The sequence below is a fragment of the Dendrobates tinctorius genome, unplaced genomic scaffold (genome assembly GCF_039654945.1).
Source record: "Dendrobates tinctorius isolate UK_male_01 unplaced genomic scaffold, ASM3965494v1 ptg000103l, whole genome shotgun sequence".
Taxonomy (NCBI): Eukaryota; Metazoa; Chordata; class Amphibia; order Anura; family Dendrobatidae; genus Dendrobates; species Dendrobates tinctorius.
Window position 1 is genome coordinate 1,994,382 of NW_027361771.1, and position 27,247 is coordinate 2,021,628.

General features: G+C 43.5%; 1 protein-coding gene across 6 annotated transcripts in view; it reads right to left on the reverse strand.

Annotated features, from left to right (window-relative positions):
- Positions 1–27,247, reverse strand: part of LOC141099868 (uncharacterized) — an 84,012-nt gene that overhangs the window by 18,209 nt on the left and 38,556 nt on the right. For 5 of the 6 annotated variants that reach the window (XM_073587929.1, XM_073587926.1, XM_073587931.1 and 2 more), the window contains exons 9-12: positions 17,127–17,259; positions 16,472–16,668; positions 16,348–16,393; positions 2,584–2,649 (exon numbers count right to left, since the gene is read on the reverse strand). In XM_073587929.1, coding sequence (XP_073444030.1) covers positions 2,584–2,649; positions 16,348–16,393; positions 16,472–16,668; positions 17,127–17,259 — 442 coding nt within the window. The remainder of the gene's footprint in view (positions 1–2,583; positions 2,650–16,347; positions 16,394–16,471; positions 16,669–17,126; positions 17,260–27,247) is intronic. The other variant, XM_073587928.1, reaches the window with a different exon arrangement.

The following is a 27,247-nucleotide window of genomic DNA, read 5'->3' on the forward strand; positions in this document are numbered from 1 at the left end:
CTACTTAATGTGCTTCTGATTAGTTTATCACCTGAACCAAATCTTATTTAACGAAGTATAAAAAAAACCCTGCTGTGATGTTCACAATCCTCTTGCAATAGGACAAGCTGGATGGCAAAACAAGTGCTAGTAATATCCCAAAAGTAATAGGAATGAAAAAAATAACTTTTAACCATGCCAAAAGAGTTGAAAAGAAAAGTCTTGAGTGAGGAAAAGAAGGGCTCAATTCTGGCTTTACTAGCAGAAGGATACAGTGAGTGTCATGTTGCCTCCAACTTTAAAATTTCTAAGACTGCAGTCCATTACAACAAGGTCAAGCAGCAGACATTAGGGACAACAAAGCTACAGACCGGCAGAGGGCAAAACGACTCTCCACTGACCAGGATGACCATCATCTTATTTGAATGTCACTCAGCAACCGCAGGATGACATCAAGTGACCTACAAAAGGAATGGCAAATGGCAGATGGGGTGAAGTGAACAGCAAGAACAATTCGTAGCAGGCTTCTAGAGGCAGGGCTCAAGTCATGTAAAGCTAGAAAAAAGCCTTTCATCAATGAAAAGCAAAGGCGAGCCAGGCTGAAGTTAGTTTGCCAAAGACCATAAGGGTTGGACCACAGAGGATTGGTGTAAGGTAATCTTCTCTGAGGAGTCTAATCTTCAGCTTTGCCCAACACCTGGTTGTCTAATAGTTAGACAGAGACCTGGAGAGGCGTACAAACCACAGTGTCTTGCACCCACTGAAATCTGGTGGGTGATGATCTGGGGATGCTTCAGCAAGGCTGGAATTGAGCAGGTTAATCTTTGCGAAGGACGTATGAATCAAGCCACATACACGGTTATCCTGGAAAAACAGTTGATTCTTTCTGCTCAGGCAATGTTCCCCAACTCTGAGGACTGTTTTTTCCAGCAGGACAATGCACCATGCCACACAGCTAGGTCAGTCAATGTGTGGATGAAGGACCACCACATCAAATAACTGTCATGACCAGCCCAATCTCCAGACCTGATCCCCATTGAAAACCTCTCAAACAAAGAACTGCTTACATTTTTGTACCAGGAGTGGCATAAGGTCACCCAAAAGCAGTGTGAAAGACTGGTGGAAAGCAAGCCAAGACACATGAAAGCTGTGATTAAAAATCATGGTTATTCCACAAAATATTGATTTCTGAACTCTTCCTGAGTTAAAACATTAGTAGTGTTGTTTCTAAATGATTATAAACTGGTTTTCTTAGAATTATTTGAGGTTTGCAAGCACTGCTTTTTTTTGTGATTTTGACCATTTCTCATTTTCGGAAAATAAATATAAAATTTAGTGCTTGGAAATTCGAAGACATGTTGTCAGTAGTTTATAGAATAAAAGAGCAATTTACATTTTACTCAAAAATATACCTATAAAGAGAAAAATCAGGCAAAATGAACATTTTTCAATGGTTTCTTAATTTTTGCCAGAGCTGTATACATCACAGTAGCTCAATGGTTCATTTTTTTGCCAGAACACTGGTATAAAATGGTTGTAATAGTTTTACTTGTTGTAAAAGCAAAAACTTTGGATGTAGTTAGGTCAGTGTCAGCCAACTTAGCTTTATGGGGCGCAAACTTCAGTTTCATCATATTGTTCGCCTTAAGAGTGGTGAAAATTACAACAGAAATGTACTCCAGTCCCTGGCCAGCTAAAAGATTAGTTAAAGGGAACCTGACAGTTGATACATGCTGCCCAATCCACGTATGATTTCAGGCAATTATGTTTGATTCTGAAATGCTGTAGTGTTTCAGAGAAAAAGCACATACTTTAAAAGCAGCCTATGACACTAGGCGTAAAAGTCCTGTCACTCAAGCAGGTGGGAAAAGATGCTGCGGACCAGTCTGGCTGTGAGGCTTCTTGAACAATCTGATACATGCTGCCTGTATGAATCATCAGTCGATGTATTGGGGCCAAAGCGTTTAGTGAACCTACCGTACTTGGATATGAAAAGTCGCCATAAAATTATTCACAGGTGGCTACAGAACCAGTCAGAGTCAGTCATTGTTGCCAATGGTTATACAACCAAGTATTAGGAGAGGGTGACTAATTCTGTCCATGTCATTTACCATTTTTCTTTATTAAAAAGCACTTCTTATATAGAGACAGGTCAACTTTTTTGTTGAACTTTGTTTTTCAGCATTTTGACAAGCTAACAATATATTCTAATGGTACACAGATGGTCCATAGCGATAAGAGTTATGAGGATATTTAGGGAAATTTATTAAATTTGGCATTCTTAATAACATGCCCAATTTATTATGAGGAACACAGCTCACAAATTAGTCGCATCTCTTGCTATGCACACACAAAAAAAAAAATCATTTATCATTATAGCAAATTTAACGGCCCAGAAGCGGCATAATTGCATCATTTAGGACTTGATCAGATGGCAGTTTTAAGGTGTTAAATTCCCCTTATTGACTTTTCTTTTATAATAGAGTATCACTAGTATTGATCAGAACTTCATGGAAATCAGCACATGATTTATTCTTGGAGGAACCATAGAATGAGATACTGAACCATAGACCTTCAATTTTACAACAAAAGCATGACACTTACCCTTGGAAGACATTTCTGCTTTTGCACCCTGGTGATGCCAGTATCTAAAATTTCCTTGCCCCCAAACTACATAAAAAAAAAAAAAGTCTATTTTATTGGTTCACAAACATTTTCATGGAAAATTGTACAAACAGAGCTGAGGGTGCATTATTAGAGGCATAAGATCACAGGCTACATAAAGAGACAGGGCCTCCACTTCCCACGTCTCCTCTTCTGGATTTAGAAGGACGATGCTCGTCACCAGCTTTGCTTTTCTGCAGGTACAGAAGACAGCAAAGTGCAGAGAGCAGCTTGGACTACCAGTCTGACCTTACTGCCATGGTGGTGCCAGTCGCCATCACTACCGTCCGGATCACTATTGAGGAAAGAGCATCAGGACTTTATACGTCATGCCTGAATAGTTGTACTAAAAGCGTCTGTTCGGTCTTAAACAAAAATTCTGCAGTCACCCTGTGATTGCCGACTTGTGAATCCTCACATTGAGTGCACTGTGAGCTGCCAGGATTCCTTGGCATCTGCGCTAAGAACGGCAGTCTTGTGACCTCAGGTATCCCCACCATTTATGCCCAGCCACATTCCGACTCGATCGTCGCGGCCTCACTCAATGCAAGTGTATTGTGAAACGCCGTAAAGAGTGTAGATGGAATGTGGCCAGGACTATGCATATAGCATACTTGTGGTCATATAACCGCCCACTCTTGGTACCGGAGAATCCGCCAGTGCGCAAATGTGAGGGTTCACAAGTCTGCAGTAACATTGACCAGACCACCCCTTTAAGTAAGGGTCCAACTGTAGAGCAGTTGTAATAGATTCTGGGATTACTAAATGTCAATCCCTTGAAGTGTTTTATTACATCTGATACATTACCAAATTTTCAAAATCCTCAAAAGATAACAGGTAGCTAAAAGCAAGAAGGGCACCTAGGGATGAAAATATGGCAATGCCACGGCCTCTATTCAATGCACAAGACCCATTAAGTGGGTGTAAGCTGAACTACAGGGAGTGCCAAACTCTTTATGGGTATGTGCACAATACATCTTTTTAAAGGGTTCCGCCTTGGAAACCGCATGAAAAACGTATTTGGAAATACTTAAGAAGGATGAACCTATGCATTTGTATTTTAAAAAACCTTGCCGTTCATATTTTCACGCTTTTGACTGACTTAGCTGCTTCAGGATTCTAAAAAACTTCAGGAAGTTAAAAAAGTGAACTTCACCATTCTTCTATGGTTTCCCCACTTGGAAGACATTATGCTTTAAAATACAAGTTAACCCCTTCCCAACCAATGACGCCACAAAGGCGTTATGAAAAGTCGTGCCATTCCGACCAGCGACGCCTATGTGGTGTCATGAATTAATTGCCCTCCTGCGGGTCGGGTGACTGGGGTCACTGAAAGGTCACCCGACCCGCGCGCACACACAGGAGGCTTTGTTCTTCACCACAGGGGGAGTGGCTTCACCCCTCATGGCTACGATCGCTCTGATTAGCTGTTTCACTTTAACAGCCAATCAGCGATAGCAATATTTCATCAATGAAATTTGATGAAATATTACAATCCAGCTATGGCCGATGCTGCAGTAGCATCGGACATGGCTGGAGACACCGATCTGACACCCCCTCCCACCAGCTTACGGGGGCGATCTAGCCCCCGCCACTGAATGACAGCGGCGATATGCCACCGCTGTCATCATCTGCTCCCCCAACCTTCCCTCCGCTCCCCCCCAGCTTCCGATCACCTCCCCTCCCACCCCCCGGTACCTTCCGAGTGCCGCTGTCGCTCCCGGTGTCCCACGGTCCCGGATCATGGGCGCTGCCATCTTCGAAAATGGCTGGCGCATGCGCAGTGCGCCTGCTCGAGTCTGCCGGCTGCAGATTCCATTCATTCTTTTTGATCACTGTGAAACTCTCACAGTGATCAAAATAAAATAAAAAGTAAATAAAACACCCCTTTATCACCCCCATAGGCAGGCACAAATAATAAAATAAAGAAAATATTTTTATTTTTCCATTAGGGTTAGGGTTGGAATTAGGGTTAGGGATGTGTTGGGGTTAGGGTTATAGTTAGGATTGGGATTAGGGTTGGAGTTAGAATTGAGGGGTTTCCACTGTTTAGGCACATCAGGTGCTCTCCAAACACGACATGGTGCCACCAGTGATTCCAGTCAATTTTGCGTTCAAAAAGTCAAACGGTGCTCCCTCCCTTCCAAGCCCCAACGTGTGCCCAAACAGTGGTTTACCCCAACATATGGGGTATCAGCGTACTCAGGAAAAATTACACAACAACTTTGGGGGTCTAATTTATCCTTTTACCCTTGGGAAAATAAAAAATTGGGGGGCTAAAAAATTATTTTTGTGGAAAAAAAATGATTTTTTTATTTTCACGTCTCTGCGTTATAAACTTCTGTGAAGCACTTGGGGGTTCAAGGTGCTCACCACACATCTAGATAAGTTCCTTGGGGGGGGGGGGGGGGCTAGTTTCCAAAATGGGATCACTTGTGTGGGGTTTCCACAGTTTAGGCACTTCACGGGCTCTGCAAACGTAACATGACGCCCGCAGACCATTCCATGAAGTCAGCATTTCAAAATGTCACTACTTCCCTTCCGAGCCCCGACGTGTGCCCAAACAGTGGTTCCCCCCCACATATGGGGTACCAGCGTACTCGGGACGAACTGTACACCAACTTTTGGGGTCCAATTTCTCATGTTACCCTTGTGAAAATACAAAATTGCGTACAGTCCCATTGATGGTGTCAAGTTAACCTGAATCCCAGTCACCTCCCTTAACATATTTATAGTATTCCAAAAACCGATCGCCACCGGACAGGACCACCACATGTGGCTCAACGATCCCAAACCACCGCAACCTCTCCAGCAACCCGAAGACTGGTTTGGCCCATAATGTACCAGTTGTCTTGGACACCTATACCACCCAAGATGCATCTTCTTTAACTGTTCTAGGTGACCAATACAAGATGACACTCTACGTATTTCTCTTAAACTATCCCTCCATTCCTCTTGATCCCATGTTGTTCCCAATTCCTCCTCCCATTTTAGCATACATGATAATTTAGCATCCACCTCTGGATGATTTAATACACTATAGAGGATTGAAACACCTTTGGGGCCTCATTCAGGTCGTAGGAGGAATCCCATAGCTTTGTGATTCACAGGGGGTTTAAGGATGAGGGAGTCTGGCATAGCTTGGTGCAGATGTCTGATCTGTAGGTATTGGTAAAAAAAAAAAAAAAAAGACGCCTAATACTAGGGAATTTGGAACAGAGTTGATAGATGGCTCTCTTGTCTTCCCATTCTATCAGGTCCTGGAGGGATTCAACTCCTGCAGTGGACCAGCGTTATAAGTTAATAAAGGGGATATGCATTTCCAAAGCTTTTAAGGAAATATTTGTCAAAGGAATATTTAGAAGGCTTGAAGCAAATTTCCTCCAATAACGTATTGCTGTTGATGCGGTAGGTAGAAGTAGGGTATAGTTACTAAATTTAATAGCCTCCATTTCCAACATAAGCCGCGTCGAGTTCAATTTCGAATAGAATGACTCAATCTGAAGCCACTTATGTGTCCTATCCAATAACCACCAGTCTCTAATACCCGTTAATACCGCCGCTTTATGATAAGCATGTAAGTTAGGGGCACCAATCCCCCAAATTTATAAGGATAATATAGTAACCTACCAGCCACTCTTGGTTTTTTATATGCCCAAATGAAGTCATTAGCTATTTTTTGAAGGGATTTAATTATCCTAAGAGGAATCTGGACAGGGATGCAACGAAAATAATATAAAACCTTGGGAAGTACCAACATCTTATAAATGTTAATCCTTGCTATCCATGACAGAGTAGCTGTATGTAATTCGTTCAGACTCATTCTAGATTCTTGTATCAATTTTGAGAAATTCCTTTCCACCAATTGTGTAGAATTAGTGAGGACTATGCCTAAATATGGAAGGTCATCACTCACCCACTTAAAAGGGATACTCCCGCTCCAACCATTCCTGAATTGTGGGTGGAACCAATACAGGAAAGACCAAAGACTTAGCAGCATTTAGTTTATAATATGAGACATTAGCAAACTAATATACCTGCTATATCCTGGGCACTCCTTATTTTTTCTGCCAAAGGTTCCATGCACAAGGCAAAAATAATAGGAGGCAATGGGCAGCCTTGACATGTACCATTCGATATACAAAAATACTCTGAAAGGAACCCCGATGATAAAACTTTGGCAGAGGGATTCGAGTACATAGCACATATCGCCGAGTAAATGGGGCCCGTCAGACCAAATTTTCGTAGAACTCTTTTGAGATACCCCCAGTGCACCCTGTCAAACGCTTTTTCAGCATCTAGGGACAGGAATGCACTGGGGACCCCACTCAATTCCGCTATCTGGATTAAATTTATCATCCTGTGTGTTCCGTCCTTCGTTTCCCGACCTGCTACAAATCCTACTTGATCAGACGAAACCAAGGAGGGGATCACATGATGTAGTCTTATTGCAAGCATTTTAGAAAAAATTTTAACATCGCAGTTTAAGAGTGCAATGGGCCTAAAATTACTGGGACATATTGGAGGTTTCCCCGGTTTAGGCAGAGTAGTAATAGTGGCCTCTAGATTTGTGACAGATACAGATTCTGAATTTTGCCATGAATTAAATATACGAAGGAGGTAGGGAGTCAAATATTGATGAAATTGGCAATAGTACTCATTTGATAACCCATCTGGGCCAGAGGCTTTATGACATTTTGTAAGTTTGATGGTGTTCCGAATTTCCTCCTCTGTAAATGGGGCATTTAGTATGTTCAGTTGTTCCTGTGATATTTGGGGTAAGTTTATAGACATCTATCAATATTAGCTTGGGAGGGCTGCGGAGTGGTGGGATCAGTCACTAGATTATAGAGCTGTTTATAGTAATTAGCAAAAACTTTTACTATTTCTAATGGGTTTCTGATACATTTCCATTGTTGATCTACCAAATGGTCAATTCTAGCTCGTCCCTCTCTTTTTTTAACTCTACCGGCTAACAGCGCCCCAGCTCTATCTCCTGTTGCATAATAATTACTTTTAAGTTTCTTAAGATTATATTCATATAGCGACAAAAGGTTTTCTTGTAGTTTGAATCGGATATTATAGATTTCATCAGACAGAGCTGGCGTGATCACTGTTTTGTTTAAAGACTCTAATTGTTGAAGCCGGGCTAACAAAGAAGCCTGCTGGATTCCCTTTTATGCTTCAGATAGGAAGCTTGTTGCAGAAAGATGCCTCTAATTACGGCTTTAGGAGCAGACCACAAGGACTCGTCTGTGACTTCTCCATTGTCGTTCGACTGGAAGTAATGTTGGAGCTCAGTCTGTACTTTCTCTACCACCTTGCTTTGTAACAATAAGGATGTATTTAACTGCTACCTAGCAGAAGGATTAGACTGATGACGTAGAGTTAAGGGGGCTTCACACATAGCGATATCGCTTGCAATATCGCTAAAGTGTCAACGATTTTGTGACGCAGCAGCGATATTGCTAGCGATATCGCTACATGTGACACTTGCCTCCGACCGGCACCATCGCTGATCGCACAAGAACGTCCTGGGACGTTTCTCGTCGGCGGCTTCCTGCTGGGCTTCCTTGCTGGCGCCGACGAGCGACGCGTGGACACGGGCGGAGGACTTCATCATCGCCGCGTCTGACAGGTAAGTAACGACTGCTGCTGCGTCGCTGCATCGCTGGTGAGATCTGCCTGTGTGGCAGCTCACTAGCGACCATTTAGCGATGCACCAGCAATCCTGACCGGGTCGTATCGTTGTCGGGATCGCTGGTGCATCGCTAAATGTAACGGGGCCCTTAGTCTCAGGAATATCGGGGAGTGGTCTGACCACGTAATCAATCCAATATCTGCTGATCTGCATCTGTTTAGAGTCGAATTGCCAACCAAGAATTAATCTATTCTACTATATGTCTGGTGACGGGAGGAGTAGAATGTATAGTTACGCTCCGTAGCATAGGAATATCTCCAATAATCACGGAGACGATATTCCTTCACTACTACTTTAAGGTCCCTCCTAGAATGGGTTAATTTACTAGAGCAGTCCATCTATCTATAGGGGCATTGAAGTCTACACATATAATCTTTTCTCCTTTAGCCAATTCAGTCATTTTCTGAAACACCTTGCGAGCAAACACTACCACCAGCGTATGTAGTTCACCATTGAGGGAGCAGACTAGGATTAAAAATCTGCCCGTAGGATCCGCATACATCTCTATATTTCTAAATGCCACAGTGTTTTTAATCAATATGCAGACTCCTGCCTTTTTACTTGCATTATTAGCGAAAAACCTATGAGGGAACTGTGGATGGTGGAGTCTACTATTATCAGCTTCCAATAACTGCGCTTCTTGCAAACATATGACATCAGCACGTGATTTTTTAACTTCCCTCCATAACATGGAACGTTTCATAGGTGAATTGAGGCCTCGAACATTCAAGGACAAACTGTATACTCATGTCTAAATAACAAACTTCCTATGGATGCAGCAGGCCCCAACACACCAAGCCCCTCCACCATAACAGCTAATTAGGTCCCCAGCATAAATATAAAACCATAAGTTATATATCCTTATGAACTGAACAGAGATGCAAGTGTCTATCACATTAGAATGCACAATAGAGAAAAAAAAAAAAAAAAATGCACATTCTCAAGTACCATCCAAAGAATGCAGAAAAATTATTGCAATGGAGTTGGTGAGCTCTTCTAACTCTACAGAGATCCTCAGCAGAGTTGCCCACAGTCACAGGTTGCTAGGAACAGTGGGAACAGAATAAAAGTCAGAGCAATCTTCCAACAGCTCCAGCAGACGGACCTTTCCAGGCTTCCACCTTATATTTGAGACCATTCTGGGTCTAACTTTTTCCCCCTAGGCGCTTGTCGCTGTGCAAAAGGAATATTCCAATCCTTAAGTCTGTCTTCAGCTTGTTTAGGGGTATGACAAGCAATTATTCTCCCATCATGCATAATAAACAGTTTCACTGGGTTAAAGCCCCATCTATATTTGGTGCACAAATCACGCAGAGCTTCACATACATGTGCGTATTCACGCCTCTTGGCCAGAGTCACTGCAGATAAGTCCGGGAAAGCTTGTAGTGATTGCATCTCCTGGAGCAGAGTTGGATTTTTCCTCATTCTTTGCATGAATACATCCTTGGTGGTAAAAACGTGTATTCTTGCCAGCGTGTCTCTAGGCAGATCTTGATCTGGGGACAAATGGGGACAAATGACACCGCAAGAAACGACCTGGAAACCATCTGCAGAGACTTTGAAGACTTAGGCAAGAAAGTGAAAGAACTGGGAGCGCAGGTGGTCTTCTCTTCCATCCTCCCAGTGGATGGCCATGGAACAATGAGGTGGAATAAGATTCTGCAGGTGAACAACTGGCTACGTCGATGGTGCCGTCAGCAACGATTTGGATTTCTGGATCACGGAGTGAACTACTTATACGATGGACTACTTGTTAGAGATGGGGTGCACCTTACGAAGACTGGAAAGCATGTATTTGGAAGTCGCCTTGCTACACTTGTAAGGAGAGCTTTAAACTAGAACAACATGGGAAGGGAAGCAAAAGACCAGAAAAAGCCATACACCTGACAAATTCTATTGAGAACTCTGCTAATAGAAGTGGAAAGGAAGAACAAAGACGAAAGAATCTAATTAATAAAAATATTGGAGAAAGAGAAACCAATCACAAACTAAAATGTTTCTATACTAATGCACAAAGCATGGGCAACAAACAAGGAGAATTGGAACTACTAACACAGGAAAAGAAATATGATGTCATTGGAATCACTGAAACTTGGTGGGACGATACACATGGTTGGAATACAAGACTAGAAGGATACAACTTATTTGCAAGAAACAGACTTGATAAACGAGGAGGGGGTGTTGCATTGTATGTTAGAAAAGCGTATATCTGCACAGAGATTGAAGCTTCAGAGACTGGGAGTTCTGTGGAAACTGTTTGGGTAAGAATACAAGGACAGAACAATGGAAAGGACACCATTGTAGGCATTTACTACAGGCCGCCTGTGCAAGCTGAAGATATAGATGAACTCTTTATGCATCAAATGGCCAAGTTCTCCAAAAAATATGACATAGTTGTCATGGGAGATTTCAACTATCCAGACATTTGTTGGGAATCTCTCTCAGGCAAAACTAACAGGTCAAGGAAATTCTTATCCTCTCTTGCTGACAACTTTATCTTCCAAAAGGTAGGGGAGAAAACAAGGGGAACTGCTACCTTGGATCTAATCCTTATAAACAGGGAGGAAATGGTTGAGGAGGTAAAAGTGGCTGGAACCCTAGGAGGTAGCGACCATGCTATTTTAGAATTTTGGATAACTAGAGGCGGAAGACCTGTGAAGACTCAGACGTCAAGGTTAGATTTCAGAAAGGCAGATTTTAAGGGATTCAGAAAGATAATTGGAGGGATCCAATGGCTGGATATCCTTAAAGACAAAAATGTCCAGGAAGGATGGGAAATCTTGAAAAATGAAATTCTCAAAGCACAGTTGTTAACAATTCCGAAAAGAGGGAAGAATAGGAAGCATTTAAGGAAACCAGGATGGGTGAACACAGAACTTAAGCACATGCTAAAAAGGAAGAAAAAAATGTTTATAAAATGGAAAGAGGGAGGCATATCTAAAGAAGAATATAATGCTGTCTGCAGAATCTGCAGGGCACAAATCAGATTAGCTAAAGCTGAAAATGAATTGAGGCTTGCAAGAGATGTCAAAAGCAATAATAAAGGATTTTGGGGATATGTCAAAAGTAAAAGAAAAGTCAAAGATGCTATAGGATTTTTACAGGATGAAAATGATGAAATGGTAAGACAGGATGTTGAGAAGGCTGAACTTTTAAATTCCTATTTTGCATCTGTTTTCTCTCAGAAAGGAAATGTAACACCAACTGTTATTCACTGTCCTATTAAGGGAATAGAAGAATCCAGGATATCTATAAACAGAAAGATAGTGAGGAAACACTTAGCTAATCTAAATGAATTCAAGTCTCCAGGTCCAGATGAATTACACCCCAGAGTACTGAAGGAGATAGCAGAAGAAATTTCTGAACCACTCTCCATAATCTTTGAAAATTCTTGGAGAACAGGAGAAGTGCCAGAAGACTGGAGAAGAGCAAATGTTGTTCCTATCTTCAAAAAGGGGAAGAAGGTGGACCCAGGCAACTATAGGCCGGTGAGTCTGACTTCTATACCAGGAAAGATCTTTGAACAAATTATTAAACAACATGTAAGTCAATACCTGGATAAGAATGAAGTGATCAAACAGAGTCAGCATGGGTTTGTAACTAATAAGTCATGTCAGACTAACTTAATTTCCTTCTATGACGGTATCACTGATTGGGTGGATCAAGGAAATGCTGTAGATATAGTATATCTTGACTTCAGCAAAGCATTTGACAAAGTCTCTCATACAATCCTTATTGAAAAAATGACTAAGTATGGAATGGACAAGGCAACTGTTAGGTGGATTCATAGCTGGCTTAGTGATCGGACCCAAAGAGTGGTCGTAAATGGCTGCACATCCAGTTGGAAGAATGTCTCAAGTGGGGTACCACAGGGCTCTGTCCTGGGCCCTGTATTGTTCAACATCTTTATCAACGATTTAGATGAAGGAATTGAGGGTAAACTGATTAAATTTGCTGATGACACAAAGCTAGGAGGGATAGCTAATACTAGAGAAGAGAGAGAGAGGATTCAAAAAGATTTAAATAAACTGGAGAAGTGGGCAGTAACTAACAGAATGGTTTTTAACAGGGAGAAATGCAAAGTACTACATCTGGGCAATAAAAATGAAAAAAGCATATATAGAATGGGAGGAATAGGGCTAAGTGACAGCACATGTGAAAAAGACTTGGGTATACTAATAGATCACAGACTGAATATGAGTCAACAGTGTGATGCAGCAGCAAAAAAGGCAAATGCAGTTCTAGGATGTATTAACAGAAGCATACAGTCTAGATCACGTGAAGTCATTATTTCCCTCTACTCCTCTTTGGTCAGACCTCATCTGGAATATTGTGTCCAGTTTTGGGCACCACATTTTAAAAAAGACATCAACAAACTGGAGCAAGTTCAGAAAAGAGCGACCAGAATGGTGACCGGTCTGCAAACCCTGTCTTATGAGGAAAGGTTGCAGGATTTGGGAATGTTTAGTTTGCAAAAGAGAAGACTGAGAGGAGACTTAATTGCTGTCTACAAATATCTAAAGGGCTGTCACATTGTAGAAGGATCAACTTTATTCTCATTTGCACAAGGAAAGACTAGAAGCAATGGGATGAAACTGAATGGGAGGAGACACAGATTAGATATTAGAAAAAACTTTTTGACAGTTAGAGTGATCAATGAGTGGAACAGGCTGCCACGAGAAGTGGTGAGTTCTCCTTCAATGGAAGTCTTCAAACAGAGGCTGGACAGACATCTGACTGGGATGATTTAGCGAATCCTGCTTTGAGCAGGGGGTTGGACCAGATGGCCCAGGAGGTCCCTTCCAACTCTACGATTCTATGATTCTATGATCCACGTGTTTTGGTTTGGGGGTTCTATGGACCCTATCAACCATTAAGTCTTTAATGGACATTTCAGGGAGAACAGCCTTTAAAAAGTTATGCAGGAAAGCAGGTAAATCCTTATCCAAGACCTCCTCAGGGATCCCTCTCACCCGAACGTTATTCCTGCGCGATCTATCCTCCAAGTCGTATGTTTTATCACTGACACGAGCCAATTCTTCCTTTAAGGCTTCATTTTCATCGACTAGTGCATTGAAAGAAGTGGCATATTCAGCCATTTTATTCTCTAAATGAGAGGTGCGCTCTCCCAGAGCTGAGATTTCTCCTTTCAGCTCTCTAAGCATATCATGCATGTCCTCTTTTAATGAAGCCCTCAAAGAGGAAAGAAACTCTTGCATATCCTTTCTAGTGAGCGGAGCAGAGTGTTGTTGATGAATCTCCTCTCTGCCTGCACCTCTCCCAGGGCCCCCAAAGGAGCATAGGGAGCCTGAAGGGGATGCAGGCACCATTTTACCTGTTGCTTTGGTGGACTTCCCCCTTGCAAAGAAGTCGGGCAATCTCGGCGGGGATCCCCTCTTCTGTGATCTGCCGCGTGTCATCATGTGCCTGGGTGTTTGCAGTAGCTGCAGGCGAGTAGTTGGAGGAAGCTGGGTGCTGAGTTGAGCCGGGATGCGCTGCTAAAAGTCCTGGGCTGCAGGAGCTCTGTAACTATGAAGCTGCCACACTTGCTAGCAGGCCACGCCCCCCCAGACAGTGGTTTATGACCACATGTGAGGTATCGGTGTACTCAGGAGAAATTGCCCAACAAATTCTAGGATCCATTTTATCCTGTTGCCCATGTGAAAATGAAAAAACTGAGGCTAAAAGAAAATTTTTGTTGGAAAAATGAAAATGTCCATTTTTTCCTTCCACGTTGCTTTAGTTCCTGTGAAGCACCTGAAGGGTTAATCATCTTGAATGTAGTTTTGAGTAGCTTGAGGGGTGCAGTTTTTAGAATGGTGTCACTTTTGGGTATTTTCTGCCATATAGACCCCTCAAACTGACTTCAAATGTGAGGTGGTCCCTAAAAAAAATGGTTTTGTAAATTTTGTTGTAAAAATGAGAAATCATTGGTCAACTTTTAACCCTTATAACTTTCTAACAAAAAATGTTTCCAAAATTGTGCTGATGTAAAGTAGACATGTGGGAAATGTTATCTATTAACTATTTTGTGTCACACAACTCTCTGGTTTAACAGAATAAAAATTCAAAATTTTCGCCAAATTTCTGATTTTTTCACAAATAAACGCAAATATTATCGACCTAAATTTACCACTAACATGAAGCCCAATATGTCACGAAAAAAAACAATCTCAGAATCGCTAGGATCCGTTGAAGCGTTCCAGAGTTATTACCTCATAAAGGGACACTGGTCAGAATTGCAAAAAATGGCCAGGTCATTAAGGTCAAAATAGGCTGGGTCTTCTACAGAGTCTTGCCACTGATTTCTTTGCAAAAAAAAAAAAAAAAAAAAAAAAAAAGAATGCTAGCGTTTTGTTCATTACTTGATGGAGTAAAAAAAGGGACAGTGAAAACACATCAGAAAAACCTCAAAAAATGCAGACGGCATGCTGACAAAAACGCTCCGAAATGACCGAAAAAAACCCGCTAGAGTTTCCTGAAGTGTCTTCTGCTTCAAAAACCTGGCGGGCTCGCCTGTACGAGTCGTGTGCACATATCCTTTAGGGTCTCCAGTTGTCTTGGCAAAGGCAGATTATGTCGCTTTCAAAGATGCAGGATCAGGTGCTTTATCCCATTAACGACCAGAGCCATTTTTGGTTTTGCATTTTTCGCTCCCCTTCTTCCCAGAGCCATAACTTTTTTATTTTTCAGTCAATATGGCCATGTGAGGGCTTGTTTTTTTGCGGAAGAGTTGTACTTTTTAACAACGCCATTGGTTTTAACATATCTCGTACTGGAAGATGGGAAAAAAATTCAAAGTGCGGTGAAATTGCAAAAAAAAGTGCAATCTCCCAGTTGTTTTTAGTTTTGCTTTTTTACTAGGTTCATTAAATGCTAAAACTGACCTGCCATTAGGATTGTCCAGGTGATTACGAGTTCATAGACACCAATCATGTCTAGGTTCTATTTTTATCTAAGTGGTGAAAAAAAAATTCCAGACTTTGCTAAAAAAAAAAAAAAAATTTGCACCATTTTCCGAGACCCGTAGCGTCTCTATTTTTGGTGATCTCTGGTTGGGTGAGGGATAATTTTTTGCGTGGCGGGCTGACGTTTTTAATGATACCATGTTGGTGCAGATATGATCTCTTGATCGCCCGTTATTGCATTTTAATGCAATGTCGTACCGAGACCAAAAAACACAATTCTGGCGTTTGACTTTTTCTCACTATGCCGTTTAGCGATCGGGTTACTCCTTTTTTTATTGATAGATTGGGCGACTCTAAACCAGACAATACCAGATGTGTATGTTTGATTTTTTTTATTGTTTTATTCTGAATGGGGCTAAAGGGGGTAATTTGAACTTCTAATTTTTTTTTTTTTTTCTTCACTTTTGGCACGCTTCAATAACCCGATCGGCTCTGCTACATACAGGCAATGTTCAGGGCGGCGCTCATAGCAATCCGACACTGACAACCATAGAGGTCTGCAGGAGACCTCTGGTTGTCATTCCGACCCATCGGTGACCCACGATCACGTGACAGGGGTCACCGATGGGCGGATTTCCGGCATCGCATATTAAATGCCGCTGTCAGAGTCTGACAGCAGCATTTAACGGGTTAATAGCCACGAGTGGATCAGGATTCCACCCATGGCTTTTCCGAGCAGATGTCAGCTGTTCAAAACAGCTGATATGTACCGGGAAAGATGTGGGCTCAACGCCGGAGCCCGCATCAAAGGGAAGGGAGCTCAACCTTGGCATACTATTACGCTTGATGTCAGAAAGGGGTTAAAAGAGAACCAATCAGCAGATTCATGCTACTCAAACCACAGGGAGAATCAGAAATGGAGTTTCAGAGAAAGCAGTTTGTTTTATGAAACCCCCACCCTTCTCTAGGGTACTGACAGGTCTCTCCCTAAGCACATATGAGGGACCTGTCAATCAACTGGAGCAGGGCGGGGACACATCATTCCTACTTTGCATGAACTGTAAAAAGACTAAATAAATAGAATTTTCCATTTACCATTCCAACATCGGTTTGTCCCAGATACTGCGCAGAATACAGGAGTCTAAGGAACAAGTGCAATATGAACATTACTTGACAGAATGAACAATTTCCCAATATCCTAAACACTTCGTGACCTCACCTTCCATCCTGTTGGGGACGGTCCTGTCTCCTCTCTAGGTTTCTGGGGTTTTGTTGTAGTTGGAAGTCAGGAACCCTCTCTTTGACCCCTTTAAGATATGGTTTGAGGGGGCGGAAGACCTCCCCATCTTTCCAACGCCAACGGATGATTCCAAATATTAGTGGCTCCCCCTTCAACTTGCTTAGTACTGTACCTGCCTGAATAGGGTTATTAAATTGTTGAGTTGTTATGGATGTTAAAAAATAAATAAATAATGAAACAGTATGCTAGTACATGCTTGCTTAATGGTTTCTACAGGATTTAATTAAGCAAATAAAAAAAAAAAAAAAAAAAAAAAAAAAACACACACTAATTCTTAAATAACCCCTTTAAATGACAGGTCACGACTGTTAATGGTTTCAGGAGTGAAATAAGACAGAACATGAGCACAGTAGTGTCGTTTTGACATTGCTGTGCACCATGTTCATTGTAATGGGCGATTTTGCATTACTTTCAGATGGAATTTGCATGGAAATCACCTGAAAAAGAGCGCATGTGCACACAGCCCTATTGCATTTTAAATATTGAAACTAAACTTTGAAAAGAAAGAATGACAGATAAAACTGTCTCTTACAGAAGACAAGCTTTGATTGTGACGTTGTAACACTCTGCTCACCTGTCCATTATATGCATTTCTCAGTGATACACCGTTTATTTCATCAATTATATCTCCTGCTAGGACAACCTCATCTACCTCAGTTTGGCTGTCCGGCAGTACCTCTACCACAAACACTCGGCCCTCTAGATATCTGGAAGAAAAAAAACCATACCAAGGGAGATCATTCCAATTGGAAACAGCCATGATGATTTGGCAAGGGTGAAGGAGGGGGGTGGGGAAGAGAGAAAAAATAAACACAATCTGGTATACATACCAAGCACAATATTTATGGTATTTTACACTCTGATCCTTATTCAATCAGGGGAGAGGCTTAGAAAAAAGAAGCAGAGATCAACAGGAACACCCTAATAATTTTGGCCCAGTGCCTAAAGATGCATCAGATTTGGAATCCAGCAAGGTCCACAGTGATAAATATTGAGCATCTTCAGGCTGTCTAATCTAGTCTCAGGTTACTTGGTTTAAAGGGAACTGGTCATTGCGATTTAGTATGCGCCAACAGCAGAACCATTTTGATGAAGACCACTGGGAGATGAATGTGCACAAGCGCTGCCTGCTTGAAGGGCAGAGCTAGCGCAAACTTTTGAAAAAGAGGATCATACAAAACACAGAGTGGACATGGCAGAGCCGAAAACATTACACAGTCCCGCCCTGATGCAAATTAAACAAGAACCAGGATGTGGATTTCTTCCCTACAGGTATTTAGTAAATCAGTATTAAACATACTCAATCATGATGACAGGTTCCCTTTAAGGGCGCCAGCAGACAAGTGTATGAAAAATCACTTGAGTTTCATTCAGAAAATTCAAACTATTTATTTTCTAATTTTCAACCACGTGCCATCCATGTGCTCATTTATGTTCTTGTGACATTAAATTTTCATATAACTACGCTAAAAACATGTCAAAGATCATGTACGGTTTCCTCGGTTTATAAAGAAATTATCCATAAAAATTAGATGACACGCGGATGGTCTGTCTGGGTTCAGATTTTTTCTCGCACCTATGGATTTGAATGTGTGAGCACAGCGGCTCAGTGGTTAGCCTTGCAGCGCTGGGGTCCTGGGTTGGAATCCCACCAAGGACAACATCTGCAAGGAGTTTGTATGTTCTCCCGTGTTTGTGTGGGTTTCCTCCCACATTCCAAAGACATACTGATAGGGAATTTAGACTGTGAGCCCCATCGGGGACAGTGATAATGTGTGCAAACTGTAAAGCGCTGCGGAATGTTAGCGCTATATAAAAATAAAGATTATTATCCGAGACACAAAGTAGTGCATGCTGTGATTCCACTCGGACTGAGGGGGAAAAAAAAACAAAAAAAAAACATGGGCCAGTATGCTGTCCAATCAAAAATCGGATGGCTAAGTTGCATTCGGGAAACATATCAGAAGATGCAGCCTCAACCTCATTTGCTAGAACGTTAGTGGAGCTGGGTATGGTAGATCTTTGGCGTGTCCGAAACCCCACAGCCAGACAGTTTTCCTGCTACTCTAGCTCCCACCACGCTATGTCACGGATAGACCTGGCCATTGGGAATACACTCATGACCCCATATGTACGAGGGGTGGCCTACCTGCCTAGAAGTGTATCTGATCACTCGCCGCTACATGTCACACTTTCATGGGGACACCCCCTCACCCTATCTAGACCTATCTGGAAGCTTAATCCCTTCTGGATCCAGCTTATAGGGGGATCTTTGCATGATGCCATTCTAGAATATTTTCAACTTAATGAGTACTCTGCATCATCACACATAGTCTGGGATTCCATGAAAGCCTATGTCAGGGGCTTATATATTAGAGAAATATGCACACGGAAAAGCCAAAATAGACGCTACACCCAGAGTCTGATCCAGGAGGTGTCTGTTGCGGAGGCTGCGGTGATACTCAACCCGACAGCTTTGGAGAAGGCACAGGGGTCGCTCAGGGAAGACCTCATGTCGGCGGCAGCAAATAAACGTTATTTCCTCAAACAAAAATATTTTATAGAGGGGGAGGGAGTAGGACATTTATTGGCCACGGTCATTAGAGCACAGGACGGATCTTCATATATCAATAGGCTAAAAACGGACTCGGGTGGTCCTGTGACAGACAGTGCGGACATAGTGAGTGAGATAAGGAGGTATTATATGCGACTATACACATCAGATTGCAGTCTCACGGAGACTGAGATTGAGCAGTACCTGGATGCTCTCTCTCTCCCTGCATTGGCTGATAGCGATAGGGATTCATTGGATCGGGACATCCTGTTGGAGGAGTTGGAGGAGGCGCTTGGTCAGATGCAAAATGAAAAGGCTCCAGGAATGGATGGCCTGCCTGGCGAGTTTTACAAAACCTATGCACCCTTACTGCTACCTTACTGCTACCTAAGCTACTTAAGGTATTTGAAGAGGCTGAAAGGCAGAGGGTCCTCCCGCCATCTATGAGGGAAGCTTTGATAGTTTTAATATTAAAGCCCGGAAAGGATCCAGAGGTTCCGGATTCATATCGCCCGATTTCCCTATTATCAACAGATGTTAAATTATTGGCCAAGGTACTCGCCAATAGGATGTCCCGAGTTATCTCATCTGTTATACAGAAGGATCAGACGGGATTTATCCCAGGCAGAGCCACATCTATGAACCTTAGGAAACTATAATTGGGGATTCAACATAGTTCTGGGGAGTTGGGGGGAAGAGCAATTTTGTCCTTAGACGCCGCTAAGGCGTTCGATAGTCTGGAGTGGGGTTTTTTGTGGGCGGTACTTCGGAAAATGGGCTTTGGACACAGATTTATAAATTGGGTGAGGCTGTTGTATGGCTCGCCGGTGGCGAAGGTTGGGGCTAATGGCAGGGTCTCTGAGTCTTTTCCTCTTGGGAGACGTACTAGACAGGGGTGCACGCTCTCGCCCTTGCTATTTGCTACTGCGGTGGAGCCATTGGCAGTTGCAGTTCGGAAGTCCAGAGAAATAATGGGATTCAGGTGTGGAACTGTGGAGTTGAAGATATCATTGTACGCGGATGATTTACTTCTATATTTAGATAAGGTACATTCCTCGATTTTGCCGGCAATGGAGGTCATTCGAGAATTTGGGCTGAGGTCTGGTCTTCGGATTAATTGGTCCAAATCAGCTTTAATGCCTATAGACCCTCTCCCGGCGGATTTCTCAGATTTGCAGATACCGGTCCCTGTAGTTCGGAAGTTTAAGTATCTGGGTATAATTGTTAGTCCTGCCCCGAGGGATTTTCGGGCTCTGAATCTGGAGCCCCTGTTGCAGCGATTTAGAGCAAAAGTACATACTTGGTGAAGCCTGCCGTTGTCGAATATTGGTAGATCTAACTTAATCAAAATGGTAATGATGCCACAATTATTATATTTGATACATAATTCTCCGGTGTGGATCTGTAGGGACTTTTTTGCAAAAATAAATACATTATTCCGGGAATTAATTTGGAAGAAAAAACAGGCTAGGATTCGCTTGGAGATACTGCAGCGAGGGAAGGAGGAGGGAGGATTGGCGGTGCCAAACCCATTCATATACTTTATGGCCTCCCAGATGCAACATCTTAAGGGTTGGGGTAGAGACAGGGCGTGTGACAATGGTGGTGATATTGTGAGGGAAGGATCGGTATGGAAATATCCAGGGTGCCGGTTGGAGGTGGGAAGACGGCAGATAAATGGGGCACGATACCCCACGTTGGCTATGATTTTCAGGGTGTGGGATAGGGGTAAGTCTCTTTTGAAGATAAATGGGCCTACGGAATTGTGGCCATTGTGGCGAAATCCGGATTTGCAAGAGATCAAAAAGCTGGTGGGGTTCGGAAGATGGGAAGATAAAGGGATTTATCTGGTGTCACAAATTTTGCAAAATAATACTCTTAAGAGTTTTGAACAATTGAGAACAGAATTTCACCTCCCGCACGTCTTCTTTTATCAGTACTTACAGCTAAGACATGCATTGGAAAAACAGAGAAGGACAAATCCGGTGATAGTGACACATAATCAAACACTACATATGCTACTTACATCTGAGTCTTCTAGGGGACTTATCTCTGAATTATATAAAAGATTATTGCCTGCCCATCTGGAGACATATCCACTGACTGCTGCTAAGAATAAGTGGGAACGGGACGTTGGCCCCCTGACGGAGGACCAGTGGTCCGATATTCTAGAACAGGTCCCTAAAATGGCGGTTTCTGAGTGCCAGCGGCTTTCGCAAATATATCTCATTCACAGGGTATATAAAACACCCAGCTTATTATTTAAAATGGGACTTAGGCCCAATACACAATGTGTTAGGTGTGGGCAGGATGATGCCCACTTGATGCATGTTATGTGGGAGTGCGGGCACATTGGGGATTTCTGGAGGCAGACCCTGGGACTCATAGCCCAAGTATACCATATCACAATACGACCGTCACCTCGTCTATGTTTGTTGAATTTGTGGGAGGAGGGGGTTGACCCGGACTCTGCAGTGGCCCTGGGAATAGCACGCATCCTGTATCAGGCAAGAAAGATACTTGCATATCATTGGTTGGATCCTATGCCACCAACATTGTCAGAGCTTAAAATTAAACTAAATAATGTCATCAGATTGGAAAGGGGGGCTTATTTAAAAAGAAATGCATTAAGAAAGTTTTACAAAATTTGGCAGCCATGGATGGAGTCACCGGGTCTCCCCTCGGGCGCACTGGTACGGGATGCGATGTTGGACCAGTTGCTGTTGTGCTTGCGATGAGGGGATGCTTGGGGGGTGAAAATAAAGTCTAGTGCCCTTTGTGGCGAAGTAGATTTTGAGTGGCGCGGTGGGAGGGGGCTGGGGTGGATTGGACCTGATATGCGGGGGGGGGCGAAATATGATGCGGAGTGGCGCGGCTGGCGGGGATGGTTTTCCCGCTGAAATGAGGCACTGATGTATAATTTTGATTTTTGTTTATTTGTGGAGCCATGTTGTTTATAGGCTCAATTTTATGCAAATATCTGTGTTTTGAGATTTCTTCTTTTTATTTATTCTTACACAGGAAGAGTTTTACCCTTTAAATAATATCTGCTCTCAATGTAATTTTTACTAGCTATATAAGATGTCATATTCTTTCTGTATTGATTCCTGAATGTTTAATAAAAAAGATCGGATTCAAAAAAAAAAAAAAAATCGGATGGCACACATCTCATTTATACGCTCATCTGCATGGTACCAGACTGAACACATGCAAGAAAATTGGAAGCGTCAAAAGAGCCTAGAGGGGGGAGTGGACCCGACAGGGCATATTCTCAGAGGTTATTCCTAATGAGACAACTCTATTAAAGGGGTTACTCCTTTGTCACTGCAGTCTTGAGAATACTCACCATGCACACGGTCAGGATTCTTCGGGGCCCGGCAGGCATATGATGGCAAGTATGTGATTTGCATACATGCAGTCACATGCTGACTAAACATCTCCATAAATGTCTAGTCAGAATGTGACCGAAGTATGCAGACCTGCGGTTAACATGACCGCCCATTTCCGGTGAATCCTCAGTGCGTGCGATAAAATCGTAGTTACTTACCGATAACGGTATTTCTCTGATCCCATGACGGCACCACGGAGAGAGAGGGATCCGCCCTCAGGGACAGGAAACCTACAGATGAAAAAGGCGGTACCTCTCTCCCACATCAGTTGGTTTACAGAGCATTACACAGTACTCTCAGCTGCAACTCAAATGGTTATAAAAAATCCAAAATTAACCAAATTTACTCAACTTAACTTAAGAGAGGCACCGTGTGGCTAAGTACTAAAGCTAACTAACTCACTCTAATGTGCACACCTGTGTGTGTGTGAAAGGGAGGGGATGTACGGGTGCCGTCATGGGATCAGAGAAATACGTTATCGGTAAGTTACTACGATTTTCTCTTTCCCCCATGACGGCACCACGGAGAGAATTACAAAGATAGTACATCTAGGGAGGGACCACCGCCTCCAGCACCCTTTTCCCAAAGGTGAGATCTGAAGAGGAGGTCAAGTCTAGACGGTAATGTTTGAAAAATGTAGAGAGGGAAGACCAAGTGGCAGCTCTACATATCTGATCTATTGAAGCGCCGGCTTTCTCTGCCCAGGATGATGCCACTGCCCTGGTTGAGTGGGCCCTTATGTCCTCTGGTATGGCCGCCCCGCAAGAGGAGTAGGATAGGGTGATGGCTTCTCTTATCCACCTCGCCAGTGTGGCCTTCGATGCTTTTTGACCCTTCCGAGGACCCTGAAAACAGACAAATAGAGCCCTATCCTTCCTAAACTCCCTCGTGGTTTTTAAATATTGGACCGGGCATCTTTTTACGTCTATAGTGTGCAACGCCTCTTCTGTTTTGTTTTTGGGATTGGGGCAGAAAGAGGGTAGGGAGATTTCCTGGGTCCTATGAAATTGTGAAGACACCTTGGGGAGATATGCTGGGTCGGTTTTAAGAATTACCCTATCCTCCAGAATTTGCATGAAGGGTGCGTGGGCAGACAGAACTTGCATGTCACTAATGCGGCGGGCCGAAGTTAAGGCTACTAGGAGGGAAGTCTTAAGTGACAATATTTTTAAGGGAGCCTTCTCTAGGGGTTCGAAGGGAGATTTGGTTAGTGCGTTTAGCACCAGATTTAGATCCCAGGGTGGGGTGGTGTGTAGAGGGATCGGCCTAGACCTACTTGAGGCTCTAATGAATCTCCTAACCCATCTATTTTTGGCTAGGTCATGGTTATACAAAGCCCCCAAGGCTGCCACTTGTACTTTTAAGTTGCTGGTAGCTAACCCCTTTTCCAACCCCTCCTGTAGGAATTCCAAAATCTTGACTACAGGGATTTCGCCCGTTGGGTAAGAGCCTGACACTGACATGAACTTCTTCCACACTTTGCCATATGCTTTAGTGGTTACTGGCTTTCTACTTTTTAGTAGTGTGGATACTAAGTTTGACGAGAAGCCCTTGTTACTTAGGAGCTCCCTCTCAAAAGCCAAGCTGTCATGTGTAGGTTTTTTATGTGGGGGTGATGCACTGGTCCCTGGGATAGCAGGTCTGGAGTTTCTGGTAGCACCCAGGGATCCGTTACGGACATTCTTCTCAGCCAGGAGAACCATATTCTCCGTGGCCAGAAGGGCGCTATTACCACTACCGTTGCCTTGTCTTCCCGTATTTTCCTCAGTACTAAGGGAATGAGAGATACTGGGGGGAAGGCGTAGGCCAGATGATGATCCCAGGGTATCGTGAAAGCGTCTAGCGCTACTGGGCCCCCCTGGGGATCGATCGAGCAGAAGGTTTACAGCTTCCGGTTCTGACTGTTCGCAAATAAGTCTATTTGTGGCCGGCCCCAGAGTTTCACGATCTGATTGAAGATTAATGGGCTTAGTTCCCACTCCCCCTGTTTTAGACATGTCCTGCTTAAAAAGTCCGCTGTTTGATTTTCTGCACCTTTTATGTGAAGGGCTGTCAGGGTTAGTAGATTGTGCTCTGCCAGGTGGAAGATTGATTTTGTTACCGCCATTAGTGGTCGAGATCTGGTGCCCCCCTAGTGGTTTAGGTATGCCAACACTACCTGGTTGTCTGAGAAGACCCTTATGTGATGGGAACGAAGGGAGTCCAGAAAATGAATGAGAGCTAGTTTTACTGCCAGCAGCTCCCTCATATTTGAGGAAGCGGACTTTCTTCCCTGGTACCAGGCCCCCTGTGCCACTTTGTTGCCTAGATGTGCACCCCACCCCCAGGGGCTTGCGTCTGTGGTTAGGATCTTTGTTGCCATCAATGCCCAAGGAACCCCTTTGACTAGGTTGGCTGGATTTGTCCATCACTTCAAGGAATGTTTTGTCTCTGGTGAGATGTTTAACTGCGTGTCTAATTTTCCTGTGTAAGGAAGTGTTTGCGTCTAGTATTTCCCATTGTAAGTCCCGAGTATGGCTCTGAGCCCACTGAACTGCTGGCATGCAGGCTGTCTTGGATCCTAACAGTGACATTGCCTTTCTTAGGGTAGTGTTTGTGGATGTTATCATTTGGGACGTCATTTGTGTCATTTTTTGAACCTTTGTCTGCGGCAGGTAACATTTCTGTTCGATTGAATTTAGGGTTATCCCCAAATACTCCTGCACCTGACCTGGTATGAGTTTGGATTTGGGCAAGTTCAGCATCCACCCTAGGCTTATTAGGGACCTCATTACTATGTCCAATTGTTGTTTGCAGTGTTGAGAGGTAATCCCTATTATTAAGAGATCGTCCAGGTATGGGACTATCAGAATGTTTTGCTCTCTTACGTGGGCCATTACTTCCGACATTACCTTTGTAAAAACCCTTGGAGCAATGGCTAGCCCGAAGGGGAGGGCTCTGAACTGATAATGTTTTAACTCCCCCTGAATCGTCACTGCCACTCTGAGGTATTTCCTGTGGGCTCTGTGAATAGGCACGTGATAATATGCGTCCCTCAAGTCTAATACGGCCATGAAGCAAGCTGGGGGAAGCATTTTTATACAAGATTTTATCGTCTCCATTTTGAAGTGCTGAATTTCTAGAAATTTGTTCAGCCTTTTCAGATTTATGATCACCCTGTACGAACCGTCTGGCTTCTTGCGAAGGAAAAGAGGGGAGTAGAAACCTTTGCCCCTGTCTTGGTAGGGGACTTCTTGTAATACATTTTTCTCCCTTAGTTTCGCTATTTCTTGTTGAAGAGCCAGTTGCTCTTCTGACGACCTTTGAGGGGTTATTACGAAAGAGTTGTTTGGAAGGGAGATGAATTTTAGCCTCAGGCCTTCTTTTATTATGTCCAGTATCCAAGAACTTGCGGATATCTTCTCCCAGGCCTGGAGAAAGTGTGATAATCTTTCCCCGACCCGGGGAATATCTTCATTGTGGTTTCTTGCTGTCGGGATTTTTGTTAAACATAAATCCCTTGTTCTTGTTCCTTCTGTCCTCCCAACCTTCTTTGTTCCCTTTTGGGGGTTTCCGCCGCATAAACCTCCTGTTCCGAAAGGGACGTTTGTGTGACTGGCTGGGGAACCCGGGAAAGTATTTTTTCTTGTCCCCGGCCTTGTCTAAGATGTCGTCCAGTGTTGGGCCAAACAAGAATTCCCCCTCGCACGGGATTGCGCACAGTTTGACCTTTGTCTGCAAATCTCCTGGCCAGCATTTCAGCCATAAGGCCAGTCTTGCGGCATTTGAAAAGGCCGCTGTCCTGGCTGCCAGTCTGGTTGAGTCTACCGACGCATCCGCCAGAAATGCTGCTGCTCCCTTCATTACGGAAACTGACCTCTATCGTTTCTGTCGGGACCTTCTCCTTTATTTGAGAATCTAAGTAGTCCAGCCATACCATCAGGGCCCGTGCTGTACATGTAGCTGCTATGGCTGGCTTTAGCCCCCCTCCTGCGGCTTCCCAAGCGTTTTTTAAAAAGGTTTCAGCCTTCTTGTCCATTGGGTCCTTCAGGGTGCCCATGTCTTCGAAGGGCAGGGCAAACTTTTTAGAGGCCTTTCCGACCGCTACATCTAACTTAGGAGCTTTGCTCCAAAAGGAGCAGGCCGGGTCGTCAAAGGGGTATTTCCTCTTTGGTGTTAGGAGGACTTTTTTGTCTGTTTTTTCCACTCGCTTGATGAGGGAGTGGATTTTCTCATTAATCGGGAAAGCTCTCCGTTTCTTTTGCTCTAGCCCTCCGAACATTATATCTTGGGCCGTTTTCTTGGGGCGTTCGTCTACCAGCCCCATAGTTGTCCTCACCGCCTTTACCAGGGCGTCCGTCTCCTCAATGGGAAAGCAGCTGCGTCCCCCTTCAGATGATGATGAAGAGGATTGGGAGGATGATGAATCACTTGAGTCGGATAGTTCATTTTCCGACTCACTGGTGCTCGACTCTGGGGATCTATGCCTGGACCGGCGTTTCTTTTTTGAGGTCCTTGCGCCCTTAAGGGCATCTTCGACCTGAGTTTTTATTAACGTTTGAGGTCTAAGGCAAACCCCGGGGATTCTTCCAGTATTGTCTGCTCTATGCAAGCCGCACAGAGCTTTTTCTCCCATTTAGGGGGTAGTTCCTCCGTGCATATAGCACATACCAAACGTTTAGATTTGGTTGTGCATTTGCGCCCCTGCAAAAAAAAAAAAAAAAATTAAAATAGACGTAATTTAGCAGACGGCATTCACGGAGATCACTCACC